Genomic DNA, 16,424 nt, shown 5'->3' on the forward strand with positions numbered 1-16,424 from the left:
TCTGAATTATATGTTATGGATCAGAACACAATAGTCTAAGTTGGTGAAGTAAAATTAGAAAAATATATACATAAAACTATTTTTCAGAAATAAAAAACTGATAATTGGAATGTGCGTATGTATTCACCCCTTTTGTTATGAAGCCCATAAAAAGCTCTGGTGCTACCAATTACCTTCAGAAGTCACAAAATTAGTGAAATGGTGTCCACCTGTGTGCAATCTAAGTGTCACATGATCTGTCATTACATATACACATCTTTTTAAAAGGCCCCAGAGGCTGCAACACCTAAGCAAGAGGCACCACTAACCAAACACTGCCATGAAAGCCAAGGAACTCTCCAAACAAGTAAGGGACAATGTTGTTGAGAAGTACAAGTCAGGGTTAGGTTTTAAAAAAATATTCAAATCTTTGATGCTCCCTAGGAGCACCATCAAATCTATCATAACCAAATGCAAAGAACATGGCACAACAGCACACCTGCCAAGAGAAGGCTGCACACCAAAACTCACGGACCGGGCAAGGAGGACATTAATCAGAGAGGCAGCACAGAGACTTAAGTTAACCCTGGAAGTGCTGCAGAGTTCCACAACAGAGACTGGAGTATCTGTACATAGGACAACAATAAGCCATGAGCTCCATATAGTTGGGCTTTATGGCAGTGTGTCCAGAAGAAAGCCATTACTTTCAGCAAAAAACAAAATGGCACATTTTGAGTTTGCGAAAAGGCATGTGGGAGACTCCCAAAATGTATGGAGGAAGGTGCTCTGGTCTGATGAGACTAAAATTGAACTTTTTGGCCATCAAAGAAAATGCTATGTTTGGCACAAACCCAGCACATCACATTACCCAAAGAACACCATCTCCACAGTGAAACATGGTGGTGGCAGCATCATGCTGTGGGGATGTTTTTTAACAGTCTCGGGACTGGGAAACTGGTCAGAGTTGAGGGAAAGATGGATGGTGCTAAATACAGGGATGTTCTTGAGCAAAACTTGTACCACTCTGTGTGTGATTTGAGGCTAGGACGGAGTATCACCTTCCAGCAGGACAATGACCCCAAACACACTGCTAAAGCAACACTTGAGTGGTTTAAGGGGAAACATGTAAATGTGTTGGAATGTCCTAGTCAAAGCCCAGACCTCAATCCAATAGAAAATCTGTGGTCAGACTTAAAGATTGCTGTTCAGAAGCGCAAACTATCCAACGTGAAGGAGCTGGAGCAGTTTTGCAAGGAGAAATGGGCAAAAATCCCAGTGGTAAGATGTGGCAAGCTCATAGAGACTTATCCAAAGCGACTTGGAGCTGTGATAGCTGCAAAAGGTGGCTCTACAAAGTATTGACTTTAGGGGGATGAATAGTTATGCACATTGACTTTTTCTGTTATTTTGTCCTATGTGTTGTTTGCTTCACAATAAAAAAAAAAAAAAATCTTCCACGTTATGGGCATGTTCTGTAAATTAAATGATGAAAATCCTCAAACAATCCATGTTGTGAGGCAACAAAACAAGAAAAATGCCAAGAGGGGTGAATACTTTTGCAAGGCACTGTATATTATATAGATTCATTACACACAGAGTGATATATTTCAAGCATTTTCTTTCTTTTAGTTTTTGATTACTATGGTTTACAGCTAGTAAAAACCCCAAATTTAGTATCTCAGAAAAGTAGAATTTTGTGAAAAAGTTCAATATTGTAGACTCTATGGTGTTACATTCTAATCAGCTAATTAACTCAAAACGCCTGTAAAGGTTTCCTGAGTATTTAAATATTCTCTGGTTCAGTAGGTTAAACAATCATGGGAAAGACTGCTGACTTGATAGTTGTCCAGAAGATAGTCATTGACACCCTCCACAAGGAGGGTAAGTCACAAAAGGTCATAGCGAAAGAAGCTGGTTGTTCACAGAGTGCTGTATCCAAGCATATTAATGGAAAGCTGAGTGGAAGGAAAAGGTGCACAAGCAACAGGGATAACTGCAGCCTTGAGAGGATTGTGAAGCAAAGGAAATTCAAGAATTTGGGAGAGATTCACAAGGAGTGCACTACGGCTGGTGTTAGGACTACAACTGTCGCATTCCATGTGTCAAGCCACTCCTGAACCAGAGACAACGTGAGAAGAGTCTTACCTGGGCTAATGAGAAAAAGGACTGGACTGTTGCTCAGTGGTCCAAAGTCCTCTTTTCAGATGAAAGTAAATTTTGCATTTCATTTGGAAATCAAGGTCCCAAAGTCTGGAGGAAGAGTGGAGAGGGACATAATCCAAGTTACATGAGGTCCAGTGTGAGGTTTCCTCAGTGATGATTCGGGGAGCCGTGTCATCTGCTGGTGTTGGTCCACTGTGTTTCATCAAGTCCAAAGTCAGTGCTGCCCTCTACCAGGAAATTCTAGAGCACTTCATGCTTCCCTATGCTGACCAGCTTTATGGAAATGCTGATTTCATTTTTCAGCAGGACTTGCCAAAAGTACCAATATTTGGTTTAATGATCATGATATCATTGTCCTTGATAGGCCAGCAAACTCGCTTGACCGAAACCCCATAGAGAATCTGTGGGGTATTGTCAAGAGGCAGATGAGAGACACAAAACCCAACAATGCAGACGAGCTGAAGGCTGCTTTCAAAGCAACCTTGGCTTCCATAACACCTCAGCAGTGCCACAGTCTGATCATCTCCATGCTATGCCACATTGATGCAGTAATTCATGCAATAAGAGCCCAGACCAAGTATTGTGTGCATACCTTACAGTACATGGACATACTTTTCAGTAAGCCAACATTTCTGTATTAAAAATCCTTTGTTTTATTGGTCTTGTGTAATCTGATTTTTTGAGATATTGAATTTTTAGGTTTTCACTAGAAAGATGTTTGAAATATATCACTCTGTGTGTAATGAATCTATATAATATGTGTTTCACTTTTTGAATTGAATTGCTTAAATGAACTTTTTGATGATATTCTAATTTTTGAGATGCACCTGTATTTTGTTTGAGAGTCTTTTTTTTTTTTTTTTTTTTTTTTTTTTTTTTTAATCCTTGCGCTTTTCTTTAATAACCTTTTCATTACTAGGGTTATGTAGGGCTATGTAACTAATACACAGATGCAAGTTATCATCTGAGTGTTGTCCGTACCTCTCTTTCCATCTTATTTGGGATACTCATTCCCTTCATTCAAATTATCAGTTAGGCAGAACAGCACATTGTATAAGTGAATTATATTTACAAATGGCTTTAATTAAAGTTCGATATGCCATGCTGACAATGCCAATACGGTACAGCATCAACTCAGTGTTTTCTCAATACAATTTTATCTGAAAAAATAATCTAGTTCCTTTTCTCTGATCAACCAGTGTTTCCCTTCCTTGAAGAAAGTACAGTTGCCTTCTCTCAGTAAGATTCCGTTCAAATCTGTAGACCAGAAATTTCTAGAAAAATCAAAAGCACAGTTAAATAATTTCTTGCAGGTAAGACCCTTATTTTAGCAACTTACCTTTTTTCCCCAGCCTACTTTGCTCTTTTACTGTAGTCATATACTTTAAAAAGTCAGTGCTACATCACTTAATGTTATCTATAACTGTGTATTAAATATATGCTAATGCCATATTGCTATATGGTAATGTGTTGTGTATATACAGTATGTCATGCTTATTAACTTTTAGCACACCTCAGTATTTTGAAAGCTAAAACTAACTTCATTTGGCCAGCGATATATTATTTTTTTGCTAAAACCATGTCTTCTATTCTAAGCCCCACCAATTTAGACAGCTGAATATTTGTACTGTTCTGTCATAATAGAGACAGTTGTGACTTAAAGTGGAACTTCAACCAAAATGTTACTTGTGTATAGAGTAAAAGCTTCACAAATTGAGGGGAAATCTTACCTTGATAGTTGCCACTAGAACGGATGTCCCCATTGGACGATTACTTTATCGTACATCACGGGACACAGAGCATTTATAGTAATTACTATCTGGGTTATACGCCACCTATAGGTGAATGGACACTGGCACGCCAAAAAAACAGGAAGTCCCCCTCTATATAACCCCTCCCATACAGGAATTACCTGTTTTTTTGCCAGTGTCTTCAAGGTGATGGCCACAGTGGATTAGGTTCTCTATGCTAAAGATGTTCCCGGTTGAAGATTCTGCCAGGATCAAGGGGCTATCCATACGGATCCATTCGATGTGGCAAATGAGGCCAAGATGGATGGTACCCGAGCCTCGTGGAAGAAAATAGCGAAGTTTTGTCTGTAATGCGACCCTTTGGGCACTGGACCCTGGATTCCGGACCCTTGGGCAGATAAAAGGTCCAAAGGCTGTTCCGGCAGGGTGCTGTACAGGTCCAAAGCTTCAAGGGGGACCCAGTCCTTGAAGGTCCAAAGGAGACATGACCCGCTGTTATGGGTGAAGATTAGTTCTGGCTGAGATATTTCAGCAGTGTCCTGCGGCGGGAATGGTAAGTTTAAAAGAAAGAAAAAAGGGAATATATGTTCAATTTAAATGTTTATTTAGTAGCCCAGATGTCTTGCCTGGACTTCCCCACTAGAGGAAAGTGGGATGCTGCATATTTTACATACCGTGGTGTTATCTGGCCATTCAGGGAGTTTTTTCTCCTGGGCTACCCGCGGCGCCCCGTTTTTTTGGGGGAGGCAGGCAGCATCGCGCATGGTGTCCATAGTCTTCTACCTGCCTGGCACCGTTGGCGTTTCCTCCTCATGGAAGCGGCCACATTGGCCAGGGCATGCGTGAGCACTAATATGAAGGTTTGCAGAGGATGCTGGGGGTGTGACCTAGGACGTGGCTGGCGTGCACGTAGCACGCTACACCAGCTCAGCGGCTATAAAGTGAGTTCCTGCTGGGATTCCTATGGGACTGCTCAGCAGGCTGCTGCTGGGGCATGTGAGTCACTGTGGGGCATGGATACAGGCATATAAAGACATGGCTACTGGGTGTTTGGCTGAGCTGTTATAGCAGCTATAAGCTGGACTACAGCTCAACAGTGGATTGAGTACACAAATTGTTGAGTACCTCAATATTTTGCTTGAAGCAATGTCTTCCCGAAAGTTACTTCCAATGCTTCAGCCTCAGCATATTTCACAAAAGACGATTTGGCATCAGCGTTGGCTGGTCTGGAAGGCAAGATAGCCAGTATGATTGCGTCTCCCAAGGTGGGAAAATGCACGAAAGATCTCCTTCTCCCTCTCCTGATCCTCCAGTAATGGAACAGAAATGGGCAGAGGATGTAGAAGTGCCTCTGAATGACCGGGAAGAGGGTCAGGTGGACGACTCCTCTATCGAAGAGTCAGTCTCTTAAGAGCCTTTCTCAGCTTCTCAGTCCCAGAGATTTAGTTCAATATACTATGGAATTGGTCCGTTTCTGAAACCTCCTTCTCGTCTTTGGGTTCTTTGCAACCTCTGCAGAGTTCAGATTCGAGCAGCTTGTCTGGCACTAGTATCTTGGACTACCAAATTACAGAGTTGTCCCATCAGGATTAAATCTGACAATGCCACGGCAGTGGCTTACATCAACCACCAAGGGGCTACCAGGAGTCAGGCGGCCCAGAAGGAGGCGGACCACCTCCTGACGTCAGCAGAGAAGCATGTACCATTCCTGTCGGCAGTCTTCATTCCAGGAGTGGAGGATTGGCAGGCGGACTTCTTGAGTCGCCATCAGTTGTCCCCAGGTGAGTGGTCCCTACATCCCAAGGTTTTTTCAGCAATTTGCCGATGGGGTACCCCGGACATAGATCTGTTGGCATCCAGGTTCAACAAGAAACTGGACAGAATTGTCTCAAGGACAAGGGATCCGCTTGCATTCGGAGCAGATGCTTAAGTGATTCCTTCGGATCAGTTTTCTCTGATTTATGCTTTTCCTCCAGTTCAGCTTGTACCGCGGCTTTTGCGCAGAATCAGAGAGGAGTGGAAGCCATTAATACTGGTAGCCCCAGCTTGGTCCAGAAGGTCTTGGTACACAGAAATTGTAAGGTTGGCAGTGGGGAAACCATGGTCCCTTCCACTCCGTCCAGGCTTGCTCTCTCAAGGTCCAGTATTCCATCCTGCTTTACATAGTTACATAGTAGGTGAGGTTGAAAAATGTCCATCAAGTCCAACCCATGTGTGTGATTATATGTCAGTATTACATTGTATATCCCTGTATGTTGCGGTCGTTCAGGTGTTTATCTAATAGTTTCTTGAAACTATTAATGTCCCCTGCTGAGACCCCGCCTGTGGAAGGGAATGCTACATCCTTGCCGCTCTTACAGTAAAGAACCCTCTACTTAGTTTAAGGTTAAACCTCTTTTCTTCTAATTTTGAGTGGCCACCAGTCTTGTTAAACTCCCTTCTGCAAAAAAGTTTTATCCCTATTGTGGGGTCACCAGTATGGTATTTGTGTATTGAAATCATATCCCCTCTCAAGCGTCTCTTCTCCAGAGAGAATAAGTTCATTGCTCGCAACCTTTCCTCAAAACTAATATCCTCCAGGTCCTTTATTATCTTTGTTGCCCTTCTGTGTACTCGCTCCATTTCCAGTACATCCTTCCTGAGGACTGGTGCCCAGAACTGGACAGTATACTCTAGGTGCGGCCGGACCAGAGTCTTGTAGAGCGGGAGAATTATTGTTTTATCTCTGGAGTTGATCCCCTTTTTAATGCATGCCAATATTCTGTTTGCTTTGTTAGCAGCAGCTTGGCATTGAATGCCATTGCTGAGGCTATCATATACTAGGACCCCCAGGTCCTTTTCCATCCTAGATTCCCCCAGAGGTTCTCCCCCAGTGTATAGATTGTATTCTACCCAAATGCCACCCAAATGCATTATTTTAAATTTTTCTACATTGAACCTCATTTGCCATGTAGTTGCCCACCCCATTAATTTGTTCAGATCTTTTTGCAAGGTTTCCACATCCTGCGGAGAAGTTATTGCCCTGCTTAGCTTAGTATCGTCCGCAAATACAGAGATTGAACTGTTTACCCCATCCTCCAGGTCGTTTATTAACAAATTAAATAGGATTGATCCCAGCACAGAACCCTGGGGGACCCCACTACCCACCATTGACCATTCCGAGTACACCCCATTTTACACCACCCTCTGAACTTGCCCTTGTAGCCAGTTTTCAATCCATGTACTCACCCTATGGTCCATGCCAACGGACCTTATTTTGTACAGTAAACATTTATGGGGAACTGTGTCAAATGCTTTTGCAAAATCCATGTACACCATGTCTACGGGTCTTCCTTTATCTAGATGGCAACTCACCTCCTCATCGAAGGTTGGTTTGGCAAGAACGATTCTTCGTGAATCCATGCTGCTTACTGCTAATAATAACGTTCTCATTACTAAAATCTTGTATATAGTCCCTTATCATCCCCTCCAAGAGTTTACATACTATTGATGTTAGGCTAAATGGTCTGTAATTCCCAGGGATGTATTTTAGGCCCTTTTTAAGTATTGGTGCTACATTGGCTTTTCTCCAATCAGCTGGTACCATTCCAGTCAGTAGACTGTCAGTAAAAATTAGGAACAATGGTCTGACAATTATTTGACTGAGTTTCCTAAGTACCCTCAGGTGCAAGCCATTTGGTCCCAGTGATTTATTAATGTTAAGTTTCCCAAGTCTAATTTTAATTCTGTCCCCTGTTAACCATGGAGGTGCATCCTGTGATGTGTCATGAGGATAAACACTGCAGTTTTGGTTACTGAAGCCCCTGATTCCCTTGTGAAGATGGAGGAGAAGAATAAGTTCAATACCTTCACCATCTCCCCATCCTTTGTAACCAGATGTCCTTCCTCAGTCTATATGGGGCCAATATGGTCTGTCCTCCCCTTTTTTACTGTTTACATACTTAAAGAATTTCTTGGAATTTTTTTTGCTCTCCTCCATGTGTCTTTCGTGCTCTTAGCCGTCCTTATTGCACCCTTACATTTCTTGTTACATTCTTTATAAAGTCTGAATGCTGATGATGATCCCTGAACCTTGTATTTTTTGAAGGCCTTCTCCTTTGTTTTATATGCATTTTTACATTGGTGTTAAGCCATCCCAGACTTTTGTTTGCTTTGTTAAATTTATTACCCAATGGGATGCATTGGCTAATGCCCTTATTTAATATGCTCTTAAAGCAAACCCATGTCTCCTCCGTGGTCTTTGTTCCTAAGATTTTATCCCAATTTATGCCTTCTAGCAAGGTTCGTAATTTAGGGAAGTGTGTTCTTTTGAAATTCAGTGTCTTTGTATTCCCCTTATGTTACCCATTTGTGTGATTTATACTGAAGCCAGTTGACCTGTGATCGCTGTTAACTAAATTGCCCTGTATTTCCACATACGTGATCAGGTCTGTATTGTTGGTAATCAGTAGATCCAGTAACGCTTTATTTCTAGGTGGTGCGTCTACCATCTGACCCATAAAATTATCCTGCAAGACATTTGGGAACTGGCGAGCCTTAGATGAATGCGCGGTTCCCTCCGCCCAGTCTATGTCTGGATAGTTAAAATCCCCCATTATGATAACACTTCCCATCCTTGCTGTTAATCCAAATTGCGATAGGAGGTCTGTCTCCCCTTCCTCCCTCAGGTTAGGGGGCCTATAGCATACTCCCAGTATTATTTTCCCCCTAGCTTCATCCCTTTGGAGCTCTACCCATAAGGATTCCACCTCCTCCCTAGCTCCCTTAGTGATGTCATCTCTCACATTCACTTGTACATTATTTTTGATATATAGGCATACCCCTCCCCCTTTTTTTACCCTCTCTATCCTTGCGATAAAGGGTATACCCTTAAATGTTTGCCAGCCAATCATGAGAGCTGTTGAACCAGGTCTCTAAAATTCTCACAAAATCCAAATCCTCCTCGTACATCAGTATCTCTAGTTCACCCATCTTGTCCGCCAGACTGCTGGCGTTGGTGAACATGCCACGTAGTTTAGACCAGTCGCATATTATCCTCTTATTGGGTGTTCCGAGATTGCAACTAAGACTTCTTCTAGGACAACTTGATTTACAGTTGCTAAATTTAACGGTTTGGCTATTAAGGCCCGGATTTTGAAAAATTGAGGGCTTTCTGGCTAAGTCGTGACTATCCTGGTAAATGCGAGAAAACCAGCTTCGAGGACTATTTACTACAGAGTTTGGAAGTCTTATATTTCCTGGTGTGAGGCCAGGAAATATGTCATAGGAAAAATTCTTGCATTTCTACAGTTGGGGGTAGAAATTAAGCTGGCTTTGGGTACGATCAAGAGTCAGATATCGGCCTTTTCTGTATTTTTTCAAAGACCGATTGCTTCGCATTCCTTGGTTCGAGCCTTTATAAGGGGTAGTTCGTATAACTCCGCCAGTCAGGCCACTTTTTTGTCCCTGGGATTTGAATCTGGTCTTGGCTGCTTTGCAAAAGCAGCCTTTTGAGCCTATTCAGCATTCCTTTTGACAAGGAAATTAGTTTTTTTGGTCACAGTGACCTCGACAAGGAGGGTGTCAGTGTTGGTAGCTTTTTTTTTGTAAAGAGCCATATTTGCTTATACAGCAGGACAAGGTAGTGTTGCTTCCTCATCCAGCATTTCTGCCTAAAGTGGTGTCCAGTTTTCACTTAAACCAAGATATCACACTGCCTTCTTTTTTCCCAGAGCCTCATTCTACGGAGGAGAGACTTTTGCATTCTCTTGATGTCATAAGAGCTGTCAGAGTTTGAAATGACCGTTCAGATGTGGAAGACCGACTCTTTGTGCTGCCAGAAGGGCCCAGGAAAGGGCAGGCTACATTGAAATCAACTATTTCCCAGTGGATTCGCCAAGTTATAATTCGGGCTTATGGGTTGAAGAAAAAAGCCCCACCCTTTCGGGTAGAGCGCACTCTACCAGGGGAGTAAGTGCCTCATGGGCTGTGCGTCACCAAGCCTCTATGGCTCAGATTTGCAAGGCCGCTACTTGGTCATCAGCGCATGCATTCTCAAAATTTTATCAAATGGATGTAAGATGTCAGGAGGATGCTGCGTTTGGGTGCAGTGTGCTGCAGGCAGCGATATCGGTCCTCACATCTGATGGTGGTCTGCATTGTGTGTGTCTCCCTCTCCTCAGGGGCATTGCTTTGGGACATCCCAGATGGCAATTACTATAGCTGCTCTGTGTACCGTGATGTACGATAAAGAAAATAGTATTTTTCTTACAGCTTAACTGTAAAATCCTTTTCTTGGAGTGCCTCACGGGACAGAGGCCCCTCCCCTCTTGTCTGGGAATTTATTGCTTGCTACAAAACTGAGGTACTTCCTGTATGGGAGGGGTTATATAGGGGGGACTTCCTGTCTTTTTGGTGTGCCAGTGTCCATTCACCTATAGGTGGCATATAACCCAGATAGTAATTACTATAGCTGCTCTGTGTCCCGTGATGTACTCCAAAAAAAGGATTTTACAGGTAAGCTGTAGGAAAAATCCTATTTTCTCCTCTACGTTTTTTTCAATTTTCTGTCCTGGTTACAATGGTTACGAGGACAGAAGGTGGAAGTAAATTTACTAAACGGGGACACAGCAATAAAATCCTAGCAGGGGTTCTAACCTCAACTCTACCCAAAACTAGAAACTAAAATTGTTATAAAATAAATTTAGGGGGTTACCAATGGGGACATTCTCTAGAAAATACCTGTTTACCAGACTGTTGTTCTGACCCATTTTCAGAAGCATATGTCAAAATTGGCAGCATCCACATTTCTCTAATGACGGCTTTACTTTACTTTGTGACATCGTCCCCTTTACATAAATCTACATTTGCCCCATCTGCCCATCCCATAGACATCCCTTCTACTTCTACAAAGCAGCCTACAATTTCCTCCAGGCATCAGTACCTATGCTGACACAGCAGCCATCAGCTTTATTGAAGCAGTGGGCCGCAGCACTCTGTGCATGCATGGTGGTTTCTCCATGGGACCTAATGTAAGTCTGCAGGTTGCAAGGCAAATTTAGAGTTGGCCGTTAAGGCTTAGAGACAAATGGCTTTATAAATAAAGATTTCGGATTCCTAATTAAAGATGGTACTAAGGAAGTGTGCAGGCTGCCAATGATCACCTCACTATCTGAAAATATTGCCTTCCTGGATGTCATTCTGGTCCAGTGACTTTAGTACATTCAGTAACCTGGAGCTGCACCAGGTCAGTTTTCATAGAAGGCCTAACCAGACAACTATCATTTTCATAAAGGGGTCTGTCAAGGTAGCTTCAGTATTTATTTCTCTCAGTAAAGGTCTTCTTAAACTACATTTAAATCGAATCACAAAAGTCTAACATACTATGCTTCAAATGGAGACTGCAAGTGGCCCTTTCAGTACACAATGCATAGCATGTCTGCTGTTATCAGGAAACTCACCCTAAGAAATGCAGCTATTACTGGATTGCATGTATGTAGACAGGAAGTAGCTGCAAAGAGGCAACAGCACTGTGATAAAACAATAGAAACAAGAGGAGAAAACCATCTTTAATTTAAAAAAAACTTGGCAATTATTTCTGATGCATAGCAAATAAAATGGTATTCAGTTAGGATTTATATCTACTTTAAATGCATTAAAACATTGAAATTGATCAGAAATCACTCACAAACAGAATCTGATTTGGTTTATGTCGTTTGAAATAAAGAGTCTTTTATTAATCCGTGTTTTTACTTTTACATGTCTCAAATACTGCTGACGTTAAGAAAACATACTTTTATTTTTGTGAGCAGCACACACCGCAGTACTTTTCGGTTCTATTCTGAAATGTCATGATTTATTAAGATACACTTATCCTTTCTCTGCAGAAGCTGCTTTCTGATGAGAGATTATATCAAAGTGAGGTGCTCTATGCCTTCCTGAGCCCGTCTCCTGAGCACCTCAAAGTCATGGATGTGCAGTGCAAAAAATCTTCCTTCTCACTTGCTTCATTTTTGGAAAGACTTCCTGGGGAATTCTTCTCGCACCAAGAGGTGAGCGCATCCCAGCTATTACAATTCATGAGTTTGTTAAAGAATTGTTTATTATGTTTTTATGGATTACTGTAGGGTTCAGGGCCAGATCTGTAGTATCCTTTCTAGTAATATGTCGGTCACAAATAGTAGTTGATCAGACGGAGATGAAAGTCCGTACAAGTCTAGTCCTTTTTGCTTTGTTATTTTATGTTCCATTTTTTATATTTTTTTTTTCCCCAGAATTGTTCATTGCAGTGCCCAGCCATAAGGAAACCCTACTGTAAATGTGTCAACTATAGTGGGAGTCAATAAAATGTAAATGTTTTTTGGAAATTTGCTGCATAGTGTGAACCTGAAAGCGCTCAGATCTGAGCACTTCTGGGATCTAAGCTGTCAGTTTAGGCTGCAAAATCTGGTAGGCAGCAGATCAAGCTGTCCATGCTTGGTGGGCTGGAGCAGAGGGCAGGGGAGACATTAGGTATCTAATAGACCCCTTATGTTGACATAAACAGTACCGGTCACCTGTCCAGTTCTATCACACGATAATAGTAACATCGGGGAAAAAAAGGTTAATGGAAATGAAATAAATAAACAAAAAATTAACAACATCCCATAAATAACCATTTCACAAGACATATTGGGTATCGCCAAGCTCATTGTAGTGAGAGAAATCATTATAGGTTCCTCATTTATGGTTATCACTAAACTGGTGAGCTATAATGGCATTTCAGTTGTTGCCTATTGAAAATTTGGGGTACGGTAATTTTTTGCCGTTTCACGGGTGCACGCAGATTTGAATAGTTGATATCTATTTACTCTACACTACCTCATATTTTATATTTTACAAAAAAATGGGGATTATATTGTGTTTATGTGCAATACATTTCCTTTTAGTGTATATTTTATTGAAAATATAGATTTGGTAAACAGTTGCACAAATATCATGTGGCATTAAAAATGCTACTTTTTTTTTTTATCTTTCTATTCTACAGAGTTTCTGCTTTAAAAAAAAAATATATATATATAATATGTTGGGGGTTTAAAGTAATTTTCTAGCTAAAAATGCAGATTTGAACATGTGTGAAAAATGAAAAAAAGAATACTCCAGTAGTGAACTGGTAATGATGAGATTTAAAGCCTCAGTAAGTTAATCACTATACACTGCTATTCTTTGTTAGACAATGCTGAGCGCCTTTTCTGCTGACTAAATGTATATCTGACATCATGTTTAACTTTACAACCTGAGTAGCAAGCTATGTGTTGCTTTTGTCTCAGCAGTTTTTTGGGGTTTTTTTGCATTTTTAGCTGAGACTTCATTCCTTGTCTGGATTCTTAAGATATGACTTTTGCTACTATGTTGTACTGTATAAGTTGCTTTTTATTTTATATACTGTGCATCTGCCTGACTTGTCTTCATTTAAAATCATTTAAAGCCACACATTTCACTATTTGTTCACTGTCATTACATGACTTTCTGGTGCATCTATAGGATGAAACGGAGGAAGACAGTGACTTATCTGATTATGGGGATGATCTCGATGGGAAGAAGGATGCCTTGGCCGAGCCATGCTTCATGCTGATTGTTGAGATTTTTGAGTTGCGAGGAAGTGAGTGTTCGTTATTGACACACATCTCAGATGTTTGTTGTACAGAGTATCATGATGATTGTGCAGTGCATCATTCTTCATAGGTGTCACACCTGTCACACAGCCACCCTTTGCAGTATGAGGTTATCCATATTCTATTGAGAAGGCTGCTGCAACACTGACATCTACAGGCAAAAACTTATACCACAGTGTACTGACCGCAGAAAATTTCGGGAACACTTTTCATGTCTTCATTACAGTATTTGTAGAAAACTGAATCTGTCCATGTGTATTTGAACTTTGTTTCCAATTTGGTTTTGTTCAGATAAGGGCCATGTATGGCCAATATAAAATTCCACAGACTAGGTGTAGAATGAATCGCAAACGTTTGTTATACATCATAACCAGATCTCCACAAACCTAGATCTTGGTATCTGTTTTATGTGATTGCTAAAATTAGAATGGCACTCGCTTTATACACATCACTCAATAAAAAAAAAAAAAAAATATAAAGAAAAAAGTTCAGCGATTTGCGATTTTGTGTGTTTCTTATGCACTTTTAAAATAGATTTTCACTAATTTACATTTCACATTGGTTTATCACAGTTGGGGGGTAGCGCGGAACATTTACCATATATTGTCCCAAAAAAAAAATATATACCAGGTTGAGAAAATATATCGCCTGTGTAACCATGCACCCGAAAACAATCATCTAAATTGAAATCAAATGAAATGCAATGTACTCCTGGTGCTGAAATGACACATATAATAAGCATGTATGTAATGTAAGCATTATGACAAGTTAATAAGTGCCAGGAAGGTATTAATACATACGTCTATAAATAGATATCGCCAAATCACAGTGCCACCAAATCATGGACTTGTGGATTAACACCTTATTGGCACTTATTGTTAACTTGTCATAATGCTTACAGTGTATTATGTTCTTTCATTGGATTTAATTTTAGATGATTATTTGTGTATATGGTTACACACATATGATAGTTTCTCAAACTGGTATATTCATTATTTTATTGAGTAAAATTGAGTAGAAGGGCAAGTACCCTTCTAAGTTTAGCTTGATATCCTAGAAGTGTTTTATTCACACTTAATTGGGAAGCTGTCATATCTAGTATCTCACAAAAGTGAGTACACCCCTCACATTTTTGTAAATATTTTATTATACCTTTTCATGTGACAACACTGAAGAAATTACACTTTGCTACAATGTAAAGCAGTGATTGTACAGCTTGTGTAACAGTGTAAATTTGCTGTCCCCTCAAAATAACTCAACACACAGCCATTAATGTCTAAACAGCTGGCAACAAAAGTGAATATACCCCTAAGTGAAAATGTCCAAACTGGGCCCAAAGTGTCAATATGTTGTGTGGCCACCATTATTTTCCAGCACTGCCTTAACCCTCTTGGGCAGGGAGTTCACCAGAGCTTCACAGGTTGCCACTGGAGTCCTCTAACACTCCTCCATGAAGACATTACGGAGATGGTGGATGTTAGAGACCTTGCACTCCTCCACCTTCTGTTTGAGTATGCCCCACAGATGTTCGATAGGGTTCGATAAAGGGTAAATTGTTCGATTTAGTTCTGGAGACATGCTTGGCCAGTCCATCACCTTTACTGTCAGCTTCTTTAGCAAGGCAGTGGTCGTCTTGGAGGTGTGTCTGGGGTCGTTATCATGTTGGAATACTGCCCTGCGGCCCAGTCTCCGAAGGAAGAGGATCATGGTCTGCTTCAGTATGTCACAGTACATGTTGGCATTCATGGTTCCCTCAATGAACTGTAGCTCCCCAGTGCCAGCAGCATTCATGCAGCACCAAACCATGACACTCCCATCACCATGCTTGACTGTAGACAAGACAGACTTGTCTTTAAACTCCTCACCTGGTTGCCACCACATACGCTTGACACCATCTGAACCAAATAAGTTTATCTTGGTCTCATCAGAGCACAGGACATGGTTCTAATAATCCATGTCCTTAGTCTGCTTGTCTTCAACAAAATGTTTGCGGGCTTTCTTGTGCAACATCTTTAGAAGAGGCTTCCTTCTGGGACGACAGCCATGCAGACCAATTTGATGCAATGTGTGGCATATGGTCTGAGCACTGACAAGCTGACCCCACCCCTCCCCACCCCTTTAACCTCTGCAGCAATGCTGGCAGCACTCATACGTCTATTTCCCAAAAACAACCTCTGGATATGATGCTGAGCACGTGCAGTCAACTTCTTTGGTCGACCATGTAGATGCCTGTTCTGAGTGGAACCTGTCCTGTTAAACCGCTGTATGGTCTTGGCCACCGTGCTGCAGCTCAGTTTCAGGGTCTTGGCAATCTTCTTATAGCCTAGGCCATATTTATGTAGAGCAACAATTCTTTTTCCAGATCCTTAGAGAGTTCTTTGCCATGAGGTGCCACGTTGAACTTCCAGTGACCAGTATGAGAAAGTGAGAGTGATAACACAAAATTTAACACACCTGCTCCCCCTTCACACCTGAGACCTTGTAACACTAACGAGTCACATGGCACCTGGGGAGGGAAAATGGCTAATTGGGCCCAATTTGAACATTTTCACTTGGGGGTGTACTCACTTTTGTTGCCAGCGGTTTAGACATTAATGGCTATGTGTTGAGTTATTTTTAGGGGACAGCAAATTTACACTGTTATACAAGCTGTACACTCACTACTTTATATTGTAGCAAAGTGTCATTTCTTCAGTGTTGTCACATGAAAAGATAGAATAAAATATTTACAAAAATGTGAGGGTTGTACTCACTTTTGTGAGATACTCTACATACAAACACATAGGGACTCGTTGGTTGGTGCCATTTCCTCTTTTTTTATGGTCCGAAATAATATTGCCCAATATCTCAGGTGAAATAGATTGTGCAGATAATCCAGTGTGCTATTTGTCAGTTGTAG

At 41.2% G+C, this 16,424-nt stretch overlaps 1 protein-coding gene across 1 annotated transcript in view; it reads left to right on the forward strand.

Moving 5' to 3' along the window:
• The window catches only part of SNX25 (sorting nexin 25), a 254,772-nt gene that overhangs the window by 228,236 nt on the left and 10,112 nt on the right, over nucleotides 1–16,424 (forward strand). The window contains exons 13-15 of the mRNA XM_073607376.1: nucleotides 3,342–3,455; nucleotides 11,759–11,923; nucleotides 13,395–13,512. Of these exons, the coding sequence (XP_073463477.1) occupies nucleotides 3,342–3,455; nucleotides 11,759–11,923; nucleotides 13,395–13,512 (397 nt within the window). The remainder of the gene's footprint in view (nucleotides 1–3,341; nucleotides 3,456–11,758; nucleotides 11,924–13,394; nucleotides 13,513–16,424) is intronic.

The sequence above is a fragment of the Aquarana catesbeiana genome, linkage group LG01 (assembly GCF_042186555.1).
Source record: "Aquarana catesbeiana isolate 2022-GZ linkage group LG01, ASM4218655v1, whole genome shotgun sequence".
In the NCBI taxonomy this organism is placed as follows: Eukaryota; Metazoa; Chordata; class Amphibia; order Anura; family Ranidae; genus Aquarana; species Aquarana catesbeiana.